General features: G+C 33.5%; 1 protein-coding gene and 1 non-coding gene across 5 annotated transcripts in view; both read left to right on the top strand.

Annotated features, from left to right (window-relative positions):
• The window catches only part of ACAP2 (ArfGAP with coiled-coil, ankyrin repeat and PH domains 2), a 140,104-nt gene that overhangs the window by 92,007 nt on the left and 26,096 nt on the right, over window positions 1-22,001 (top strand). For 2 of the 4 annotated variants that reach the window (XM_026496151.4, XM_057306535.1), the window contains exons 9-14: window positions 2,710-2,784; window positions 8,179-8,291; window positions 12,896-12,916; window positions 16,368-16,419; window positions 18,179-18,279; window positions 18,855-18,960. In XM_026496151.4, coding sequence (XP_026351936.1) covers window positions 2,710-2,784; window positions 8,179-8,291; window positions 12,896-12,916; window positions 16,368-16,419; window positions 18,179-18,279; window positions 18,855-18,960 — 468 coding nt within the window. The remainder of the gene's footprint in view (window positions 1-2,709; window positions 2,785-8,178; window positions 8,292-12,895; window positions 12,917-16,367; window positions 16,420-18,178; window positions 18,280-18,854; window positions 18,961-22,001) is intronic. The other 2 variants (XM_026496160.4, XM_057306536.1) reach the window with 1 other exon arrangement.
• Window positions 3,653-3,816, top strand: LOC113257134 (U1 spliceosomal RNA). Its single transcript, XR_003316849.2, has one exon. It is a non-coding gene; the product is annotated as a U1 spliceosomal RNA (small nuclear RNA).

Raw genomic sequence — 22,001 nt, 5'->3', positions numbered from 1 at the left:
GGTGCATACACGTGTGTGTGTGTGTGTGTGTGTGTGTGTGTGTGTTGGGATGATGTGCAGGGCATATGCCATGAGTTGCAGAGATACTGTTCCCTGACTCTGTAGAACTTAACCTATTGGAGGAAAGCAACAAGTCACCAGACTATTACTGTCTGTGCTTAGTGTCCCATCTGGGTATATAAATTGAGAACTCACTCGTTTGCATACAATAGATAGAAACCTTAAAACAGTAGTAGCTTCAACAAGATGGAATTTTATTTCCCTGTGTAAAGTCAGAGGCCCGGTTTGGTGGTCATTTGGTTTGCAGGGATGCAGGCTTATTATACTTTTTTATTCTACCTCATGGTTCAAAATGGCTGATCAAGCTTTAGTCACCATACCCACATTCTAGCTAACAGGAAAGAGGAAAGTAGAAAGAAAGATGCATTCTCTTTATGGATGTCTCCTGGAAATTGTAGAGTCACTTCTGTGTACATCCCAATGTCACACTGGCTGCAAGGAAAGCTGGGAGATAAAAACTTGTCAGATGATCATGTGACCTACTAGAATTTGGGGGTTGTTTTGTTAAGAAAGAAGAAGAGAATGGATATTGGGGGGTAGCTGGCTGTCTCTACCACATAGCAGAGGATCAAAGAGTTATAGGAACATACAGATGGAACCCGTAACCCAGACTTGGGAGGAAGGCAAGACCTTCCTAGGCTCCAGGCACTCCCCACATTCTGTCAAGCATTATGTTGCACCCTCATCTTACATTAAATATAATTTGTAAACAAATGAGTTGGATTGCAGTTGAGTAGTTTAAATAATTGTATACTTCAGACATTTATTAATTTTGGTTTGGAGTTTTCCCCTCTCAGTTGTCACATAACTTTTCAGGTCCTTGAAAAGCATCTAAGCTCTGGTGCCTAGTGGAAAATATAGCCTGGTTGGAGGTGGCCAGTTTGGATATTCTTTCAATAATTCAGTTATGAGATAACTGGATTTGGAACTAGGAACATGGCAGTAGGGATAGAAACAATTAGACTTGAGGGATATTTAAGATATAGCCAATTTGAAGGTAGAGGGACATGATGAGTTGAGGTTTTAATGTGTTAAATTTTGATGATAGGAATTCTAGTGGATGTATCTGGAGCTCACAAAAAAAAAAAAAAAAAGAAAAATACTAGGTTAAAGGAGTCAGTAACATATAATTACTAATTGTAACCACGAGAGTGGGTGAATTGACTCAAGGAGAGTTAATAGGTATCCCAAAATTCATTTTTGTGTTTCAAAAGCTGTTTTTGAAAAATATGAGCACTGAAACAGTATGCTTAAAGATTTTGATTTTGTAAGTTAAGGTCAAGGGCCACTAGTATAGAGTAAAAAGAGAATCTGGCTTCAAACAGGGCCCTAAGAATGACATATTTTCAAGAGATGGTTAGGTATGAGGATCTCCATTAAAACATAGATGAGAGAAGAGGTGGAAAACTGGGAGGTGATGGTAGCACAGGCCAAGGAAAGAGTATCTCAAAAAGGAGAGGGTAGTTATCAGTACAAATATTGGAAAGGTCCAGTAAACCTAGGACTGAGAACGACCTATTGGGTTTAGCAGCAAGAAGATTATTTGTTACCTTTGTGAGAGTAGAGGGTCTGAGTGGCAGAAGCTAAACCACAATGGGTAGATGAATATGAAATAGACAAGAACAGGAAAGTGAATAAAGGACCAAATGGTTTTTTTACTAAGGCTTTTTAAAATTTTGTTTTGTGAAGGATAGCAATGAAAACATTTGTTCATTTAATATTTTATCTTTCTCCTTATTCCTATTGATGTTTACATTTTTATTTTTTTCATTTATCCCACATTAATCAGTTAGAGGTGTGGAGGTTCAAAGATGAAATGACATACATCACAGTCTAGAAGAGTAGACTCACATAATTTATAACCCGATTGTTTGTTATTTCAGCAAAGAGTAGTTCAAGAAGCCAGGGCATTTGTCATAATACTGGAAAATCATCTTTTCTGATGGAAAGAACAAGAAAGAAATGAGATTTATGATTTCATAAGTTTTTTGAGCTTTTAAAGCAGAACCTTAAACAATGTCAACTTTATACCCTGGCCTTATGAATAATTACTATTTTATTATTTTAAAAAATTTTTATTATTTAGCTGTCTCTCTTACCTGGTGAGTTTTTGTTTTTGTTTGTTTTTTGCCTTTTAGATTTGATTGTAACGTTAAGAAGCCAACTTGAAAACATGAAGCATTTTGAGTGATTGGAAGTGTCTGTTCTGTTGAACTTACGAGAGCTGGCCCCATACTAGTGTAGCTGCTACTTTTTGCTGTTTGGGGAAAAAGTCACCAGGGTATCTTCTTTCTGTCTGATTCTGACTACTGGAATTGCAGGAGTCAACAGGCAACTTAAGTTAGAGTTCTCTTCCTTATTCCAGGAGTTCATTTTATCACTGTTGTGCCCTTGACAAGGCCTCCTGTCATGTTTGCTTGGCACCACAGCTGTTCTTAGAAATGTTTTTCCTGGAGGAGTTATAGACCTTCTTAAAAAGGATTTGATACTAGACAAAAAAGAGCTTCCATTTTAAAGTTGTAGCCAAAATGCCTTTTTAAGTAAATTTAAATTGGCTGACTTATTGAGACTATGTTTTTAAAAAATGATTATACCTTTTTTTCTTTAATTTTTAAGTCTGCCTAATTTTCTCCTTTTCCCCCTTTATAGCTGGATCGACTGGTTGTGGATGCAGCAAAGGAGAAAAGAGAGATGGAGCAAAAACATTCCACCATTCAACAAAAGGTACTTGACAAGAAAAGTTAAGAGAGAATAAGTCCCATTTTATACAATTGTTCGGTTATTGGTTTCAGCAAGATGCCATTGTGTTGGAACAAATCCTTTAAGTTGCTGTAGTAATTGAATTGGGTAAATTCCTCCTTTTTTGTGAAAAGTAAAGTATTTTTTAGATGATCAGGCAGTATTTGAAAGCCACGTTTTTGAACGACTTTGCAAAAACATCAATTTCGAAGGTTCTTTTTTCTTTAAAGATTATTTATTCATTTATTTGAGAGAGAGCATGAGCAGGGGGAGAGGGAGAAGCAGACTCCCTGCTGAGCAGGGCTCCATCCCAGGACTCCGAGATCATGACCTGAGCTGAAGGCAGACACTTAACCAATTGAGCCACCCAAGTGCCCCAATCTCGTAGGATCTTAACTAATTACAAAATGGCCCTTAGAATTTAAACTGCTATTTACAGTTTCAGTTAGGATATCACCAATCCCTGTAAAGCATGTGAGTGAGAGGAGGTAGTGTGTGGGGTGGGGGGTAAGTAGGGGGTGGTAGAGAACATCTTTGCATCAGTGTGTGTGTTTGGTATTGTGGACTTAACACCTATAGTTACTCTAAGGCAGCCCTTGCTGTCTGTACATTTCTTGTTAATTTGCCTAAGCTTAGCTAAACTATTTGAAAAATATATTTTTAAAATGAAAATTTAAATATGACACATTTTTATTTTTGTGTGTGGAGAGCTTTGAATACAAATAACTTGGAACTGAACCTAACAGTATTTTGTCTTACATAGTCAGTGATATTTTTGTGTGGTAATCTGAAAATAAAAGGAGAGAATTGGAGGTTGAATCTAATAATACAAGTATGTGACAAGATGCCTTTCGTACTTACCTGGCAGGGGAGATAGGATCACAAAAGTGGTTTTCCCAGGGTGAGGCTTATCCATTGACTCCAAATGTGCTGACCCTTGGAATTTCCCCAGATGTGGGAAATCTGACTGCATAATTTGTGGTGTGGGGGGGGGGGCCTTATTCGTGTGTTCCCCTAAAAAAAAAAAAAAAGATGCCTTTTAGCATTGCTTTAAGAAATCTGTTCCTGTGGTATTGACCAGTCAGATCAACTTTTGTTATGGTTTATTTAGAATTTAAAATACCAGTGAACTAGATCTGACATAAAAGATCTCAGTAGAAAAAAATTAAAGTGAAGTCAGTAATACAAGTAAGGAAAATTTTATTGGTGATGGGTTATTAATATTCAAAGAGAAACATTATTTATAAAGGTAAAGATTTTCTACCAGATCGTCTTTAACTTAGTTACTTCCAGTTATAGCTAGGTAAGACTAATTCCCTGTTTTGTTTTGTTTAAGGTTAGATTCACTTTTGGTTGGGTAACTTGTATTAATGACATTACCATGGAGAGATTGTTAAAAATTGGGGCCAGTCATTTCTAATTAAAATGAGAGATCATGATATTCGTAGAAACGTGGTGACTATTTGCTTAAATTGAATTATTTAATGAATATTATGTATCTTTTAATATCGTTCCCTGTTGTATACACAGTTCAGTGTTGTCCTGAAGGTCCAAAAGTAGTAGATTATTAAATCTAAGATTAATTTACTTGGTTTTAAATAATAGTCAATTACTGCTGTACTTTAAAGAAAGTAATGCTATTTTTGCTTTTTTTTTTTTTTGCTCTTAAATGCTGACACAAGGCTGCATTACAGGTAAAAAAAGAGAAAAAAAAAGAAAACGATTCAGTCACATAAAAATTAAGGGAAAGTGTGTCTAATGCACCTAATGTAATTATTTACATTTTTCAAGAATTGAACTTGATCAGTTAAAGAAACAATGATACTATGCACATTCATGTACATGCCTTTTGGATATGTGTACATATTCCTGATAGATTTATGCCTAGGAGTAAAACTGCTGGTTCCGAGGGTATATATATGTTCAGTGTTAGTAGATAATGCTAAATTACTTTTCAAAATGATATTACCATTCCTGACGGGTAGCACTGTGTGTAAGTTCTCAGTGCTCTTTGCCACCCCACAGTATTGTGAGAGTTTTTAATTTTCGCTGATTTTGGTGGCATCTCATTGTGGTTTTAATTTATGCTTTAGTTACTAATGAACTCAGGTACCTTCCCCTGTGTCTATTGGTCATTTGGATAATTCTGTTTGTGAAATATCTGTTAGTTTTTCTTCCATTTTTCCATCAGGTTGCCTAACTGTTCATCAGATTCTTCATATCATCTGCATATAAACCTTTTTGGGGGGATATATGTGTTTTTAATTTTCACATAGTTTTGTTTTTGTTTTTTTAATGTCTTTTATGTTTGATACTGTTTGTGTCTTGTTTAATAAGTCCTTCTTATCCCAAGATCATGAAGCTGTATCTCCTGTATAATCTTCTAAGTGTTTATAGATTTGCCTTTTATGTTTAGACCTTAAATCCATCTGTAATTGGGTGATTGTGTATGGTGTGAGGTAGAGATCCAGTTTTCTTGTATTCTTATACTGTATCTAGATGATCCAGAATCAGTTACTAAAAAATGTGTTCTTTCCCTACTACTCTGTTATATCCTCTGATTTCCATCAGTGCTTGCATACATGTGAAGTCTGTTTCAGGCTTTCAATTCTTTTCAGTTGGTCTTTTTGTCTTAATTGTGCCAATACTATGCTGCTTTAATTATTTTAGCTTTATAGTATATCTTGATATCTGACAAAGCAAAGCCTCTTACGTTCTCTGCTTCAAAAGTGAATTGCCTAAATTTTGCATTCTTATAGGAGTAGCTTTTGGGATTTTGATTGATTTCATTGGATCTATGAATCAGTATGGGGAAGAATTGATATCTTTATTTTACAATGTCTTCTAATCTGTGAGCTTGAAATATTTAAGTTTTTAAAACCTTTAATGTCCTTTATAAGCTTGATATTTTCTTCTACATCTTTTGTTAAATTTATTCCTTGATACTTAATATTGCAAATGTTATTATAAATATTGGCTTTTAAAGTTTTCTTTTCTCACTGTTTACTTTTATTACATATTAGAATAAAATTGATTTTTCTGTATTGACTTTGGAGCCGGTTTTCTTGTTAAGTTCTCTTTAATGCTAATTTACCTCTGGATTCTTTTGGATATTATTTGTACAAAGTCATATCCTCTGCAAATAATAGTAGTTTCTTACTTTCCAATTCTTTTCTTTCTTCTTGTTTATTTTGTTGGCTAGGACTTCTAACATAATATTGAAGTAATAATGGTCCTTCTTGTCTTGATTGCAATTTCAGAAGGGAAAACTTCTGTTAAATTCTTTATTGGCCAATCTTAGTCTTGCCTTCTCTTCCTTGGGCCTCACACCACAGCTTCAAATTCTGATGAGGCAAATGCCCTTAAGGTGAAATCTGGCTTCCTTGATCTGCTTACCTCTTCAAGCCTCCTACTTGCACTTAATCTTTTGCCTTTGAGTATTCCTTCCTAATTTGTCAGCTCATCAATATATTTAAATTATATATTTTATACAGTGTTATTACTTTCATTATAAAATCCTATAATCTGTCACATTTTAAGTACTGTATAATATTAATTGATATTAATAGTAAATAAGTTGAAGACTTAACCTATCTCAGGAAATGCAGTTGAAAATTAGAAAAATACTTACAATGCACTGTACTTCAAGGAGGTTATATTTAAATGCTTTAAGTAGCATCAGGGTCATTAAAAAACTGCCAGTGTATAAATGAAACCTTTAGAATGTTGCCAAACTCAATTATATCAATTGCTGACATAATCCTGTGTGCATAATTAAATAAATTACAGCCTCAGATAAATTTCAAATGAGGAGGAGAAAAAGCAGGAGAAAGTATAACAATTTGTTTATAAATTTTATTTCATTTGATTATTTTGGATTAGCATGTTTTTTATGGTTAAATTTTAAGAGATGTCAACAGAGGTTTTGTTTTTAATAAATTTTGTTTTTCTGAATTTAGTCTGTTTCCATTTACCATCTTTGTAGACTCTTAGATTCGGAAGGCCCCTAGGTGATTCTTACTCTGCCTCCCCTTTAGGGGAGGACCCTCACATCCCAGCATTCTTGGCAGATGGTCATGTAGTTTCTGCCAAAATCTTTCTCAAGACAGAGTTTGTTATTCCCTAAAAGGATAATATTCTAACTTTGATTATTGATCCAGAAGTAATTTTGAAAGTTCTGAGACTGATTTTTAGAATTTTAAAATTGGGGATAGCAGCAGTCTAGCAGTTTTGTAAAAAATTTACTTTGTAAGTTCATCAAGAAATACTTTATATTTTTTTATTTTAATTTTTAAAAAAGATTTTATTTGAGAGAGAGAGAGAGTGAAAGAGAGTACAAGTTGGGGGGGAGGCCCAGAGGGAGAGGGAGAATCAGAAGCAGACTCCTTCTGAGCAGGGAGCCCAATGTGGGGCTCCATCCCAGGACACTGGGATCATGACCTGAGCTGAAGGCAGACGCTTAACCAACTGAGTTATCCAGGTGCCGCAGGATTTTTCACTTTTAAATGATCTCAACACCCAATGTGGGGCTTGAACTCACTACCCTGAGATCAAGAGTTGCATGCTGTACCCACTGAGTCAGCCAGGCGCCCCATCAGGAAGTATTTAAAATACAAGATTACTGATTTCAAAACTTCATGAATCCTTGGAGGCAAATTGAAAGTTTGATTTGAATTCATGTGAAGACTAGAATGACTAGAATGATAGAAGAAGATTATGAGGGATTCCATAATCCTTAGAAAAAAGTGAGCTCTGCGTGCCCACTTCAAACTGTGGTTCTTCTTTGCAAAACAAAATTTTATTTTAGGAAAAAAAAATGCCGTTATTCTATTTCTGAACTTCCCAATAGTGGAGCTATTACTTCCATCAGATTAAAAACTACCATAATAGTAATATACTTAGAGAATAGTGGTAGATTTAAGTAATCCCAATTTAAATATATCCGTATTCCTTTTTAAAAAATTGTTAGCATACACATCACAGTACAATATTAGGATAAAATGAAAACATTTTAAACATAACATGCATAGTATTTAGTTGTTCCTTTTGTCTCTTTGTATACAGAGTATTTTGTGCCTTTAATCACTGTGTATATAATTTATACTGTTTTCTCTTTCAGAGTATATTCTAGATAATCATCTGTGTTTTAATACTGTCATTATAATAATTATTGTATAACAGACCATTGAATTGAAATACCTTAATATGTTGAAGCATTCTTCTATTATTCAACATTTAGGTCTCCTGTTTTCTTATGAATAGTGTTAATGTAACTGTTTTAATACAAAGCTTTTCTGTGGTTTGAGCTGTTTCTCTACGATAAATTTGTTGTGTAGGGGACTTAATCAAATCATATGAACTTTTTTTTATTTCATTTAGGATTTCTCCAGTGATGATTCTAAGTTAGAATATAACGTAGATGCTGCAAATGGCATTGTTATGGAAGGATATCTGTTCAAACGAGCCAGCAATGCCTTCAAAACTTGGAACAGGTAATATATTTCAAACACTAGTCTTGATCTTGCCACATTGTTTTCTGACCTTCCCTGTGATTTGGCAGTTCTTGCTTTCATAATTCTTTAAATTCACAGTCTATAGGAACTTTCTTGAACCCAGTCCATTGAAGATAAGTTGCCCTTCTAGGAAAGGAGATCCTAAGAAGCAAGTGAAAAATGATAGTGCTAATTCTAAACTGTAAAGTTTAAACAAAGTATAAACCAGGAAGCAAGAATTTTTTTCTCCTTTGGGTTCCTTCTCTGTATGATGCTTATGTACATTTTAATTTAGTGTTCGCTAGTGAATTTTTAAGCGAGGTGATCATGTTCTTTTGATCTTTGCATTAACTTTAACCAGAACTTTTAGGAAATGAGATTGATTTTGTATGTCAAGTGTGTGTGGCAGTTGGTGTTCCTTTATTCTACACTTGATGGCTATCATAATGTTGCTTTTTGTTGTTGTTAAACTGATTTTTATAAAATATTAAACACGTAAATGTCTGTTATATAAATATATAAAATATTTTATTATATTTTCCTATGTATAATAAAGTGAAATAATTTCAGACATTAAATCATAAAAAAAAAAAAAGATTGTGTTGACTCAGGATCATCCTTCCAAATAGTAGTGATTGTCTTTTATTCAAGGATGCCTCTGTTTTTGCAAAATAACCAAAAAAGTAGTAGTCAGAATTGTAATAATTGAGAGTAGCATTGGGTTCTGGGGAATTAATTTACATTTTTGGTTGAATGTGTATGTTTTATTTGCTCTTGAACAGGACATGAATTCACTTAGAGAAGATTGTTTTCTTTTTTAAAAAAATGAATTAGCAAAATAAATAGAATTTTCTTGGTAAATTAAATTTAGTATACATTTTTATTAATTTAAATGGAAACTATTATGCTTGAGTATTTAATGTATTAAAATGGATTCCTAGTGCACTTATTTTGATTTCTTGGTGATGAGGTTATTTGGAGAAAGCATTTCTTGGTATTTTCAAATGTCAGTGATTTATTGAGCATTTTCCTAGCATTTGATATTGCTAGATATTTAAATCTGTGAGGTGTTTTTTATTTGAAATAATTTTTCTTTACCTGAGGATGAATATAAATTGGAAAGTGATTATATTTGATATTAAGCTTCTTTGAATTATGTAGAACTTCTAAAATAATGTATGAATACAGAAGGACCAACCAACATGGTCTGGGTAGAAATAGTGTCTTTAACTATTATAAAGTGAAAATGAAAAATTAAAATTCTGTTTTCTAAGCTGTTTAAATAAAGACAATAATCTTTTAAGTTTTTCCTGGCAAATTTCCGTAGCCAGAATAGGAAATTAAAATAAAAAAAATAGTTTGTCACATTTTTATAATAAATAAAGATTTCTCAACCAGTACAGTTTCATGGGGGTAATGTTAGAATTGAATTTTAACCTTCAGATTTCAAAACAACCTACTTAAAGTTTAACACAGTGAAAATACAATAAATCCATAGAAAGTATACCATTATGTTAAGAAGAAGTGAAATGACCTTCCATGGACTACTCCAATGAGAAATGATCTCAGACTTCAAAACGAAGCACAGTAAGTGTTAGTGGAAAATTGCATTGCCATTTAGGGCAATAGGAGAAAATAAATTCTGATTTAAGCATGGACCTTTCATTTTTTACTATTTGTTTCATGAATTCTATTAATTGGCATAGATAATAAAATGTAACTAAAAGCAAGTAGGGAATAATGATTAAATTCTCAGTTATAGACATGTTACCTTCCTTTTTTTTTTTTTTTTTTTTTTTTTAAGATTTTATTTATTTATTTGGCAGAGATAGAGACAGCCAGCAAGAGAGGGAACACAAGCGGGGGGAGTGGGAGAGGAAGAAGCAGGTTCACAGCAGAAGAGCCTGATGTGGGGCTCGATCCCATCACGCCGGGATCACGCCCTGAGCCGAAGGCAGACGCCCAACCGCTGTGCCACCCAGGCGCCCCGTCCTTCCTTTTTTTTTTTTTTTTTTTTTAAAGATTTTATTTATTTGTTTGACACAGAGAGGGAGAGAGAGAGAGAGGGATCGAGTTCACACAAGCAGGGGGTGAAACATAGGGAGAGCGAGAAGCAGGCTCTCTGCTGAGCAGGGAGCCCGATGTGGGGCTCGATCCCAGGACCCTGGGATTGTGACCTGAGCTGAAGACAGACGCTTAACTGACTGAGCCACCCAGGCGCCCCTGTTACTTTCCATTTGTAAAGTGGAAAAGACAATGTCTTTGGAAATGAGGCTGCTTTTTAAAGGAGATGCCATCTAATTGTAGTAGGATGACAGTTATTGATTAGAATCATGGATCGTATTTCAACACCCTAATTTTTAATAAAAGAAATGGAGGTGCAGAGAGATGTTGCTTTTTGAAGGTCACACAGCTGGTCTGTGACAAGACCAAGGCCTAAAACCTGTCATATATATATTTTTTTTAACTTGCTATGGAAATTCCATATAAATTTGTGTTTTGATACAACATAATATGTCAAATATTTTAAAAATAGCTTAAGAATTATTAAACTTCCTAGTCTATTTACATTATTAGGAAAATTATGGATAGCAGATTGTTTCATTTTCATATGTCTTTAAAAAGAGTGTTTTCATGAAAATACCAGTAAAAAGCAGGCTTCTAAGGAATATAGCATATAAACATTTTCACAGAAAACAAAAGTCAAAACCTTATACAAAAGTTTTAGATATTTTCTAGGTTATGGGTCAGTGACAGTGAAAGGGAGATGAAAAATCTATTAGATGTTATTTAGAATTTTTTTCTGCTTTTCAATTTAAAAATTTGGAATGTATCTTAAATTTCTTATATGAAGTTTATACAATCTAATCTCAGGAAATACTTGCAGATACCTTCCCTTTACCTGTATATGACTGTAGAGTCTGCCCTCCTTCTCTAATTAGTTCTCTATCCAGCTTGATTTCATGTATTCGATTAGACTTCAAATAAAAGACTATGTTTGTGATATTTGTATCTCAATTTTAAAAATCTGGGATTCCAGCTTTTCAAGCATAAAGATTTTTCTGCCTACTGTTCAAGTATCTTCTTTAGATTGTCCGTAGATTAGTTTTAGGGAACACTTTTTCTTGTAGTCACTATAAGGTACCAATCATATGATGACAAATTTGCCATTATCTATAGTTTTATGGAATAGTGGCATGTAATATTTTCAAAGCCAACATTTATTTGTTTTTATTTCAATTCCAATTAACATACAGTGTAGTATTAGTTTAAGGCGTAGAATTTAGTGACACTACACTTACATACGACACCTGGGGCTCATCACAAGTGCCCTCCTTAATCCCCATCACACATTTAAGCCAACTTTTAAAAAAGACTTACTTCCTGAGGGAAATGTGAATTCGACTAGGAATTCCCAGGTAGTTTTAAAACCTTTCCCTGTGCTTCATAAAATCTAAGCATCATTCTCTAATTTGAAATTTAACGGAAGAGATAATATTTTGTGATTGAAAGAGTGTAAGGACTGAGACACTTTATGTCTTGTGTGAATTGTTGAATTTGTCTTTCGGTTTCAGATTTCTAGTTTGTAGTGTCTCAGAATTTTTATATGTCTATAATACATATTTTTTCTGAAAACATGTGAGATCTACCAAAATTATCTTTCCTTATCAGGCCATTTTCTCAATGTGTCAACTTCACCTTAGGCTCAAATCAATGCCAGATGGATTATTCGTATCTATATATCTCTTTTGCTTTTTATGATAAATTCAGAAAAGATGAATGAACAAGGAAAATAATTAAATACTAAGATTATTAGTAATAAGCTGGTAAAATGAATAAAGAAACTGAATTATTACATGCTACGGTCAGTCTGTTGAACTAGAAAATATAACTAAAAGCATTAGATGTATTATACAGTTTCGTAAAGTATTATATATGCTGCTAGCACAGATACAAATTTTATTTTTATTGGCTTTTTGTTTTAAAATAAGAAGTGTATGCATAGATTAAGGATACTCTACTTATGGGTGGCCTTTGAGTGTCTGCTGTCATTGATGAAAAGGGAGAGAGCAGGTGGGAGGTAGGTTTATTTGCCTAATAATTTATAATCTTTGAAATTCTTAATTAGTGATCCTACTTTCCGTATGAAAAGTTTTCATTTGTTTCAGGTTTATGAAGATATATCCATAGTGGTTATTTCCTTACTTTTTAGGAGCGACTTATTAAGATGAGGAGAAGTACTATATTTTATAGCTATCACCATAGAGGCAGAAAAATAATAGTAGAGGTATGCCCAAGTGTGCTAAGTCCTACCAGAACTTTTTATACCGTAATAATTGAAAATTTTTGAATACTTCTGAAATATTAGCATTTCAGATTCCTAAGAGTTAGACTTGTGTAAATGCATACGTGTATAAATTTGAGAAGAAAATGCAACAGATATTTTTGACTATTTGGTTAGGTTTGAGCTTAAGCTTGTTTCTTTAATTCTTGCTTTATTTTCATATCATGCTAGTCCTTTGCTTATTTTGCACATTTGCGTTTTCATTCTTTTACCACCTTTCCTTTATGTTTTAATCCTGCCCCATTTTTTCACATGACAGGAAAAAGCCCGATCATATCAGGTACCAAATGGCTTCCTTCCCCTCATTCCTGCCTTACTCCAATTCCCTCTTTGGCACGAGAAAGCTCATAATTAACCTGCATTTCAATTGGATTACTTGCAATGGATATAATGTCTCATGTTTAAATTGGGAAAAAAATATACACATTTCATTTGAGGAATGAAATTATCTTTTCATTACCAATTGCCTCAGTTTGTTTTAATTGAAAATGAAAAGAACATTTGATATATTTATAGTTACCCAAAGACATACATGAGTAATATGAATGCCTTTGTATCTTTTTTGTTTTTTTAAGGAAAATAAGCCAGTAAACACTTTTCAGAATTTTAAACAGTAACTAGGAATTAGCGCCTTTGGTAATAATCATATTAGTTTTATTGAAAATAAAAATTGTCAATTCCTAGAGCTTTTTTGTTTTAACATTTTGATCTTTTTTCTTGGGAAAAATTAAATTGAATTTGAAAGATAGTAGCATACGTGCTGAAGCTTTTAATTTTGTTTAATGTTTACCTATTTGGCACATATATGAATATGTGCATAAATCTATCATTTTTATAGTTTTAGTGAGAAATCTTCTACGGATTTAGAAAGTTGACTTTTATATTTTATTCTTGGTTTCAAGTGCAGTTCTAGGACTAATGATTAAACATTGTAAAAGACACTCGATTTATTTTTTTTATAAATTTTTTCCTTTACCCCCCCCCCATGTTTTGTTATCTGAAAGCTCTCATAGGTATCAATATCAATAATATCAAATTGTTTATGAATTTAGTATTTTGGTCTAAAATCTTTATTGAGTTATTTCACTTTGGGATAGATATAAAGTGGTGTGTTATTTTTCTTAATGAGCCAAGACATTTTGCTTTTTAAAAAAGTCTTATATTTTGGCTTGGTGGTCAGTTTCTGAATTTTGTAGCATATAGTGTAGTTGTCAGCTCAGTGCTTTCTAAAGTTTGTCTTTTTTATTATTTAATTATCTTAAAAAATTGTTGTTTTTTTTTTTAATATTTTTTATTTATTTATTCGACAGAGATAGAGACAGCCAGCGAGAGAGGGAACACAAGCAGGGGGAGTGGGAGAGGAAGAAGCAGGCTCATAGTGGAGGAGGCTGATGTGGGGCTCGATCCCACAACGCCGGGATCACGCCCTGAGCCGAAGGCAGACGCTTAACCGCTGTGCCACCCAGGCGCCCCTAAAAAATTGTTTTTTTAAAGTTTATTTAAGTAATCTCCACACCTAATGTGGGACTTGAATTCATGACCCCAAGATGAAGAGCCGCACGCTCCTCCTGCCTCTCTGGCTCCCCTGAGCCTTTCAGGTGCCCCCGTTGAATTCTCTTTTAAAGTAGCTCCAAACTGCAGGTAGCGTGAGCTTGAGATATTAAGTATCTTATTCTATACATCATAGGCTGTGAACTGTCTCATTTTTCCTTTTATTAGAAATGTTAATAATAGCTGGGATTATCCTATTTAATTTAAATTTTAAAATTATAGCAATTTAAAAATTATATTCCATTTTACCATATTAAAGTTTTGATCAATGTAAATGAGTGTACTTGGCTTTTTTTTTCTTTTTTTTAATGGCAGACGAGGGGAGACAGTGTCATACAATATACAGATCCTAGTAATTGAAAATTTTTTTTCTACGTAGGATACATTATGATTTTGTTCCTTAGGAAATGTTGTCAAAATTAAGATAAATTTATAGTGTCTTACTTGAGTGTACAAAAAAATGATGATTTGAGAGAGTCGCTCAGAAGCAGATAGATGGCAGGGGAACTGAGTTTCAGAAATAAATACGATCTCTAAAGTTAATAATCAGAGGAAATGCTCTCTGACAAAAAAAAGTTTTTATGTAATGTTTTGTTATTATTTTTAGAGGCTATTATCCTAAGATGCAATAAAAAATTTATTTTTTTCAGTTCAATAAAAATTTATTTTTTAAAGACCTCAGAAGCATGAAAAGTTTACATGGTTATATGGGTGTTTTTCTGTTGTGCAGTAAAACTATAGTTTTTCATAGAATCACTATACTATAAAGCTTAAAAGTTGTTATTAGTATAGTTCACCCTACTTCAAATGATTAAAAAAGAACCACTCGATTCAATATCAGAGATTGTTTCCATTGCATGTCATCCCATGTGTCAGGGCTGCACCATTTTGTTTGTTTATAGGTATTTCCTTTAACATTTCTAACTAACTACGTGTCCCAAAGCAAAGAAACCCAGAAGTTCTTCCTTTTCTAGCCTGCCTTTTGGTGATTTGCATCAGAGGCAAGTCACTTGGATTTATCTAGATGCTTATTTAACAAATCTCTTATTTTAATGGTAAAGGTGATACCTTTTTAAGTAGCGGGAAAACCTAACAGTCTGTCTAGCTTAAAAATAGAAAAGCATCTAATCATTTTCACAGCTTCAGAGAATTAACTTAAGTTTTTTAAAATAGATATTCTAAATATATCTAAATAAATTTTCTAGTGCTTTGTATTAGTATCAATGAAAAGGTAGAATCTCTATCTGCTAATAGATTAATAACTAATGTTTACAATAGAAATCATCTCACATGAAACTAATTTTAAAATAATGACTCAAATAGTTTTACCTTTCATGCTTGATGAGAATTTTTGCTTCCTTTTATGAATGGCTTTTGGCTGTGTTTTTTTTGTTTTTTTTTTTTTTGGGGTTTTTTTGGTAAATCTTTAGGTTCTTTTACTGTTTTAATAAATAAGAATTAGTAAATATGCCATACATCGCTTAGCTTTTTCTTCTAAAAAAGATTGCAGTTGTTTGTTTAATAACTTATAAGAACAAGCAGAACAGTGTAAACAGGTGCATCATTTTTAGTAATAACTTTTATTCTGCTTAGAAGTATTTTCTATTAAAGCGAGGTCAAGTGAATTGGCGATTATCTCTTGTTTGATATCAGTTCTAAAATGATTTGATTTCCTGTTTTTCTTGACAAATCAAATGCTTGCTGAATTAGCTGCAGAAAGGCTGTAGACAAAGCACCATTTATTTCAGTGTTTTGCTGTATACAAATGGATAGTCTTTTTTACAACTAAGTTTCTACTTCATAATAGAAGCAATTATTTTGGGGGAAGGATTTTTAGTTACTTTTGAGTGACCTCAAAAAACTAAATTTTTACTTTGTAACAGTTATTTGGTGATAGTGTAAAGGATAACAGCTGTTGTTAGGATATAAATTTCTGACATAAAATGAATCAAAATACAGTACTTTTATTTTCCTAGTTGGTGGTTTTAAAACTGTTAAAATTGTTCTTTACTCTCAATAGTTATCTCATTGACATCAGTCTATAAAACAAAACAAAACAATGCACTTCTCAAAGCATAATTACTATCAACTGATCTTCTAGTGCTTTCCCAGATACTTCATTTCTAACAACTGACATAAATTAATGTTTATGAAAACTTAATCTGTTTTTATTTATTTAGACGCTGGTTTTCAATACAGAACAATCAGTTGGTTTACCAGAAAAAGTTTAAGGTAGGTGTTTTTGTTAATTAAGTGAAAACCCGGTGAGTCCCCCATATCAGTTCTCTGTTCATCTTGATAAAGCACTGAAGTCTTTAAATATTCATGTATGCAAAATAATTGTTTATTAGTTTTATGTTTAGGCATGTATAAGAGGACTCAAAAGTGGAAAGTATCAACTTTTGATCCTTAAAAGCAGAGTGATTTTGAATCCTGAATTCTTAACTCCTAGTTTTGAGACAGGTGTTTCTATGTCCCAGGATTATTACTTTCATTTCTTCATTTTCTTTGACCAGCTGTGTGACAGGAACAGTACTACCATTCCATAGTACTATTTTGAGGCCGAAGGAAGGGGTGCCTTTTAGGAAGCATCACCTTATGGCCAAAGGTGATAATATGGAAATGTGAAATATGACGTTAAAATATAAGCTTGAAGTAATTTAAATAGAAGCCTCTAAATTTGTTAATGTTGTTTTTATACATTTCTTTTCCTGAACCTTATTTTAAGGTAGAGGAAGTTTTATTTATTGGAAAGGCATACTGAGATTACATGGCAGTTGAGAATGTTAAAAATAATTAGGAAAAGAACCCCTTAATAATAGATGAATTGATTTTTACGTAGTTAGTCTTTGTGAATGACGTATTCAACTGTACATTTATTTATTTTTTATTTTATTATTTTTTAAAAAGATTTATTTATTTGGGAGAGAGAGAGAGACAAAGATAGTGACAGAGATAGTGACAGCAAGCAGGAGTTAGGAGGAGAGGGAGAAGCAGGCTCTCCGCTGAGCAGGGAAGCCCGATGAGGACCTGAGCCAAGCTGAAGGCAGACGCTTAACCCACTGAGCCACCCAGGTGCCCCTCAGCTGTCCATTTTAAATACTCAGTTTACTCTTGAGACACACAGTCTGAAGTTTTATTTGCTTGGTTCTGTGCTAGCAGGCTTATTGTACACAAGGCCTTTGTTCAAACTCAGTTCATGGTTTCTTCTGCTCTGATAAACTTGGTTTTGAGTTTATATTTTTGTTAAGTACTAGAAAAATGATAGAAGCTTTCTCATTTTCTTAGGTATTTTAAGAAGAATATATAAGCTTCTTATTTTTTTTTTCAGTTACTTTAGGCTTGACTATTAAAGTCTTCTTTCTTAGAGGAAAGTAGCTTTTATTATGTGTGAGGGGGGACCAGCAGAGTAATATGAAAGAAAATGGAAGAAAATTAAAGTTAGTAGGAAACTAACATTTATTGGGCACCTATTAATTAATTACCAAGTGTTAGACTAAGCTCTTTACACATACTTCCATTTAATCCTTGTACAGCAATTTTATGAGACAGATAAAATTATGAACAGGACACAGTTACCTTTATTAGTTTTATCTATATAGGAGTTGATAACTCCTATCTCTAATCCTAAGTAAGATAAATATAAATCTTTAAAATTAGACCATTTATTCCAAGTAATATTTTGAAGTATGTTATTATTGGTATTGGTAGTAGTATTTAAAAACTAAGTTGATGGGGTGTCTAGGTGGCTCAGTCGTTAAGTGTCTGCCTTTGGCTCGGGTCATGATCCCAGGGTCCTGGGATCGAGCCCCGCATCGGACGCCCTGCTCAGCGGGATGCCTCCTTCTCCCTCTCCCACTCTCCTTGCTTGTGTTCCCTCTCTCGCTGGCTGTCTCTCTCACTGTCAAATAAAAATCTTTAAAACAACAACAACAACAACAACAACAAAAACTAAATTGATGAACATGGGAGTTTTGTTTCCTTATTGTAGGACAACCCCACTGTCGTAGTGGAAGATCTAAGACTCTGCACAGTGAAACACTGTGAAGACATAGAACGACGTTTCTGCTTTGAGGTAGTCTCTCCAACAAAGTAAGTGGTTCTAAAGAATGAGAGTTGCTTTTAAGTTCCTATCGTTTATTTTAAAGAACTTTTCAGAGTAGAGAAACATTTGTGTTTTACTTGTGATTATGGTAGAGAGGGAAAAAAGTGCTTTAAAAGTAAATTTTAATAATTAATGATTACAAGTATTACAGTGAGATATTTATGTAACTTCTGCCCAGTATCATTTTCTTTAAATTCCGTAAAGGTTATTTATGTGGCCATATGAAAAGTTTTTAGCTGTCTTGATGATGAACTGACAGATGAGATCAATTTCTTTGATAATTATCATTTCATATTTCTACCCAAGAGAAAAAATTAATGTTATATTTGGTAAATTTAAAGTTTTTTTTTTAAATGTTCAGGGATTTGTGATTTTTTCTAATAGGCAATTTATTTCATTTCTACTGATTTCTTCATGAACATAATCTGTCCTTAAAGATAGATGAAATAAAACCTTTCAAAAGAAATTACTTTTTGTTAGAAAATTATTAAATAGAGTAAACCTTATTTTTATTTGGGGGGGTTAACTTAGTGTCTGAGAAAACAATGTTATTTCCTTTTAGAAGTTGTATGCTTCAGGCAGATTCTGAAAAGCTGCGCCAGGCATGGATTAAGGCTGTCCAGACCAGTATTGCTACTGCTTATAGAGAGAAGGGGGATGAATCAGAGGTTAGTAAACAATATTGTAATATGATACATTGATTCTGGCAATGATACATTGCCAGAAGTTTTTAATTTTATTTGCAGCATTATATGATTCTAACATTTTTTGTGGATGATGAATTTTGTAATTGAAAGAGGTTTTACTCTTAAAATCTAGATTCAATTTCTTTATTTCTCTTTACTTTATCATTTTAATATATGTTTAATTCAGTATTTGAATATATGTCCTAGATTGATATAAGGTATTCTAACATAAGTATTTTTCCCAAAATATTTTGTTATTCTTATTAATAAAAATTAGTAAAAAATAAAAGACTAGTAATTAGTAAAAATCAAAAAAGGAAAGCTCAGACTGTCTCTGGGTTGAAGTCTCCTTGGGTAAAATAAGCTGAACGTTCAGTTTTGGGTCATAGTCTGGCTTCAGCTTCCTAGTGATTTTACAGACGTTTGAGCAAGGCCATTAGTAAGTTTTGAGAAATGGAACTTAACAATTCCTCTGGTAACTTCTTGAAAATGAGACATTTGTGAGTCTGTGCATGTTTGAAAATGTCTTTATTTTATCCTCAGATTTGTTCGATGGTTTGGTTGGGTGTGGAGTTTTTAGGTTGAAATAATTATTCTTAACAGTTTTAACAGCATTGTTTCGTTTCCTTCCAGCATTGCTGTTGGAATGTTTCTTATGACTGATCTTTTTTGTATTGCTCCTCTCCAATTTTCCTGTTTTCTTTTTCTGAAATTTCTGGACTGATTTTCTGATTTTCTGATTTTTTGTGTGTTTTTGCTCTACTTTCTCGGAGATTTTCTCAGTTAATCTCCAACACCTTCTGTTGAATACTTCAGTTCTGTTAGCACATACTACATTTCCAGGAGTTTCTTTTCTTTTCTTTTCTTTTCTTTTCTTTTCTTTTCTTTTCTTTTCTTTTCTTTTTTCTTCCTTCCTTTCTTTTTTTTTTTTTTTTGCTGAATGTTTATACATGTAAACCTGTTCTTTCTTCATGGATACAGTGTTAGAGCTATGGTTTTTAAACATGGCTGCCTGTGATGATAACACAGGGATTTAAAAAAAATCCCAATACGTAGGTCCCTCTCCAGAGTAATGAAATGGAGTTGGGATCCAGGCGTCAATATTTTGAAAAGCTTCCTAGGTGATTTCCATATATCAGGCAATGTTGAGAACTATTGTGTCAGAGGTTTTTCCTGGCTATCTGGTAATCTGTTCTGATTACAAGTTAAGGACTAAAAACCTCTTTGGACACTCTAAGAACATAGTTAGGACTTTGTTGACTATGAGCCTCTCTGAAGTCTGGACCATTTGTTGAGGAACAACTGGAGAGTTAGGATCTTTGGAATCTTTTCAGCTGGTATGATTTTCCAAAGAAGTCTCCTCAGTCTCCTGCAGAGGGGTGAGGGGCTGCTGGGAACGAGTTGCTTGGGATCTCAGTATTCAGTGTGTATATGTTCATTTAATCTTTTCCCTTCCACTTTTCAGATAAATCGCATTCAGTGACTCTGTTTTACTTCCTCAGAGAATAAAATAGAATTCTAAGGATCTGTGTTTATGTGTGGGAGCACTCCCAAAGTGGCCTGGAGTTGGGGAAGGCACCTTGGGGTCTACCTGCTCCTTACACAGTCATTTGTCCCACTCTGATAACCACTACCATGGTTAACTGATACAAATCCTTGAGCCCTTCGAGTATTGTGTAATGTAAATTTATGAACTCAGATTTTTACTTAGTACCGTCATAAGATTTGGCCTTGGTCTGCTCAGTTACTATTATCCATCTATCTTCCAGCTTTCAAAATTTTGTTGCTGTTATTTGCTTTTCTGTTCTCCCTATTTTTGTGGGTAAATGTCTATTTTTTATTTTTTATTTTTATTTTTATTTTTTTTTAAAGATTTTATTTATTTATTTGACAGAGATAGAGACAGCCATTGAGAGAGGGAGCACAAGCAGGGGGAGTGGGAGAGGAAGAAGCAGGCCCACAGCAGAGGAGCCCGATGTGGGGCTCGATCCCATAACGCCGGAATCACGCCCTGAGCCGAAGGCAGACGCTTAACTGCTGTGCCACCCAGGCGCCCCTAAATGTCTATTTTTTATACTGAAAAAAACCCCACAAAAATACAAAAGCTTTCTAAAGTAGATTACAGTCATTATCTCATTTCATGTCTAATAGTAATTTCTTAATATCATCTCTTACCCAGTCAATATTCAGATGTTCCCAGTTCTCCTCCAAATGTTTTCTGCAACCTGTTTACAAAGTAGCATCTTATCTATGACTGGGCATTGCATCTGGTGTTATGTCCCTCAAGTCTTTCAGTCTAGAACAAGGCCTTTTTTTCATGACAGTAACTTACTGAAGATAAGGTTAGTTGTTCTATAGAATTTCAGCTAATACAGTTACATCACAGGCGATATGTATACTTCACATTCCAACGGGAGACACAAAATACCTGGTTATCCAGTCATTCATTGCTAATGCTGTCAGGCTTCTCTGTGAAGATGCAGCACACACATTGGATTAGAAAGATGACAGTTTGACTCCTCCACTGTAAAGTCACATTTCCTCCCTTTTCCCCAGTCTACTCTCTTATTTTGTATGATAAGTCTATTTTGTGTTACTTTGATCCCTTAAGATCTACTCCCCCTCCAACCATTCATCTAATGGTTTTACAGATGAATTTCTGATTTCATGATGATTTTCTAAACCTGTCATCCCATCTATATTGATTAACTTGAATTTTTATGTTAAATATAGCTTTTGTTTATCAGCTGGAGTTATTTAGTTACTGTAACAAAATGCTTGATTTTTTTTTGTTTTTAATTACCACATTTGGTTAGCTGATTAGCGACCTTAGGGGGAACAGATATCTAATTTTTTAGGGTATTGTTATAAATTCATGGATTTTTGTAGGTACAATAGGGTCTCAATCATACTAATTACTCCTTTTTACAAAATTATCTGAGTATAGTTGACACACAATGTTATATTAGTTTCAGGTATAGAACACAGTGATTCGACACCTCTATCCATTATCCTGTGCTCAC

The sequence above is a fragment of the Ursus arctos genome, unplaced genomic scaffold, assembly GCF_023065955.2.
Source record: "Ursus arctos isolate Adak ecotype North America unplaced genomic scaffold, UrsArc2.0 scaffold_4, whole genome shotgun sequence".
In the NCBI taxonomy this organism is placed as follows: domain Eukaryota; kingdom Metazoa; phylum Chordata; class Mammalia; order Carnivora; family Ursidae; genus Ursus; species Ursus arctos.
Note: the sequence above shows the minus strand (reverse complement) of the source record. Positions and strands in the feature narration are given on the sequence as shown.